The sequence below is a fragment of the Sebastes fasciatus genome, chromosome 15 (genome assembly GCF_043250625.1).
Source record: "Sebastes fasciatus isolate fSebFas1 chromosome 15, fSebFas1.pri, whole genome shotgun sequence".
Lineage (NCBI taxonomy): Eukaryota > Metazoa > Chordata > Actinopteri > Perciformes > Sebastidae > Sebastes > Sebastes fasciatus.
This window is the reverse complement of record NC_133809.1, coordinates 12695816-12698485: the sequence shown is the minus strand read 5'-3', so window position 1 is coordinate 12698485 and position 2670 is coordinate 12695816. Positions and strand designations below refer to the sequence as shown.

General features: G+C 34.8%; 1 protein-coding gene across 2 annotated transcripts in view; it reads right to left on the bottom strand.

The window, feature by feature from the left end:
• Positions 1 to 55: 55 nt before the first annotated feature.
• myo6b (myosin VIb) overlaps positions 56 to 2670 on the bottom strand; it is a 47835-nt gene continuing 45220 nt past the window's right edge. For both annotated transcript variants that reach the window (XM_074661674.1, XM_074661675.1), the window contains one exon: positions 56 to 1765. In XM_074661674.1, the coding sequence (XP_074517775.1) occupies positions 1566 to 1765 (200 nt within the window). In that variant the 3' untranslated portion in view covers positions 56 to 1565. The remainder of the gene's footprint in view (positions 1766 to 2670) is intronic.

Below are 2670 nucleotides of genomic sequence, written 5' to 3'. Positions count from 1 at the left end.
CCCGTTCTCACTCGTCGGTTATCTACGTTAACTTAGCAAGAAGAAGCAACCAGGAACATGGGTTCATATATTTATTGTCTACAGTACTCAGGTGAAAAGGCCAACAAACAATCAGATCTAAATTCGAATCATTAGTTACAGTCGGCTGCTGTATCTTCCAGTAAATAAGTGTGAACCTAAATAAAGGTGGTTGTCCAATGAGATGACTGCAAAGTTCCTGATCTAACCAACACAGGAGTCAAGTAATCAGCTTAATAAAATATTACATGAATAAACGCACATAACACATAACACATAACACACACACACACACACACACACACACACACATTACATTATTGTCTGTAAAACAACCCCAGACCCACAAAACTGCAAACATGAAAACTAACTTGCGTAACAAATAAACAACAATACAAAAAAAAAGATTCCCTTTTCAAGGATTTTAACAGTTGACAGTTGTATTCGCAGCAGGAAATAAAAGATGGATAAAAAGACGAAACTACTATGATTTAACCCAGCACTTCTTTAAATGAATTCATAATTATTGAAAAATACATTCAATGACGATATGGAATTGTTTTGCGCAGTCATGAAAAAGTTATGAATGTTTAGCCATCACATGATTGTCCCTTAGTTTCTTTAGTAAACTTGTAATAAATGACGGAAGATAATAACTGGTATACTTACACTAAAATAGAGTGTATATGTATGTACTGTATATATATATATATGTATTTATCTGTTTATCTATATATATATATACAGTACATATATCTTATATATATGTATATCATGTATATATACGTATATATTCAATTCTGACAACGTTCTACGGTCTGTTATTGCTTTATAACAGGTCGTTGCTATGTATAACAGACCGTTGCTATGGGCGCAGTTCTGATGTCAGACTCTGGTGGACCGTTTTTGTGTGAAATTATTGATCTCTCAAGTAAGTAGCCGTGTAATAAGCGGGATAATGCACAGCTAGCGGGTCATTGCTGTGAAATAAACCCCTCCACAGGGTGCCGCATTGTGCCTGTCTCCGTTTATCTTCGTTTACTTCACAATAATGACCGTCTCTCTGTACATTATCCCTTACATATCTTATATATATAGTTAGACACTATTACATATACATATTTTTATATTAAACGTCTAATTTATTGTCCCTATTTCAGACCATTAAGATTTCAGGTTAATAGCTACGCACCAATATTAAGACTTCCTGGTTGTACTGCAGTGATTTTGTAATTTAAGGCCTCACGGTGGGGTATTCCATTCAAGCATAGATTGAGAAGAAGTCTGAAATGCTAACGCTACACCAATAAGGTGCCACACTGCAAAATAAAAGATATAAAAAGTGAAAACAAAGCAAGGTATTTAAAAAGGAGATGAAACAGAGTGCCTACTGTGAGATTGTATAGGGAGCATCTTTCTCTGTGGTTACTTCTCTTCATCCCTCAAACCACAGCTACACCGCGTCGCCCTTCTTGAATGTGCATGTTTGTGTTTGTGAGTCTGTGTATCAGTGTCATGTTTCAGGATGCTTATCTTGCCACCGTGGTTCACTTGAGGAGACTCTGAAGCATGGCGGTGGCGTACGTGGGGCGGGCCTGCTTGTTCTCAATGGCTTTCTTGAGGTACTGAATTCCGTCGCAGCGTTCCCAGATTTCTTCAAACTGCCGGGGCAGGACCTCCGCACCCCTCTTCCTGGTCAGACCCGTCTCCTCCAGACTCAGCTCGCACATCTCCATGTCGTCTTTGCCTGAGTGGTGGACGAATGATGATAGAAAACACATCAAATAGTGCTAAAAGAATTATTTTATTGACATAATCTCAAATTTAGCTGCTTTCCTTTGATTTCAGAATCAGAAATACTTTATTGATCCCCAGGGTGACATTGGGACGATACAGTCGCTCTTAAATAAACATAAAGAAATGTAAGAAAATAGAAATAAAGTAACATGTAAATTATGTACATAATTCTACAATATATAACAATATATGTAGAGAAGAATAAGAAATTAGTATATAAGAAATACGTAAAAATATGTGCATGAAAGACATACAATATACTGTATAACAGTGGGAATAAGTAAATGATAAATCTACATTTATATGTATTTATAAATTATTTGGATTTGGACTGTTTGTAAGATTTTAAAAAAGTGATTGGAGGGTATCTTTTTTACTCTTTTTTAACATTTTATAGACTAAATCGTCCGTGCCTGAGGATCGGGAACCCTCAAAAGATAACCAAAGATACAAAAGAAAATATTTCTGTTACACAAAAGTATGTTTTATGTAAATTTCTTTGACTTTTCTTGATTTTTGCATTTCCCTTTTGAATTACTAGATACTTTTACAATTCAGGTCTTCAAAAATCCTTCAAATTCAACAGTCCATGACCTGAGAATATGACAAAAAGCAAAAGCTACTCTTTTTTAATGCTTGTTTCAGTGTCTGTATTATTATGATTTTATTATTATGATTTTATTTATTTATTTTTCTTTTTGATTTATTTATTTTATTATTATTTATTCGTGATTACCTAATGTAATTCCATGTTTAAGTTGCCAAATCTTCCATGTGTACCACACTATCTCAATCGCTTCAAAGAATGGGGAATGAGGGAGTTAGGAAATATGGGTCTAGGATGACATTGTTGCA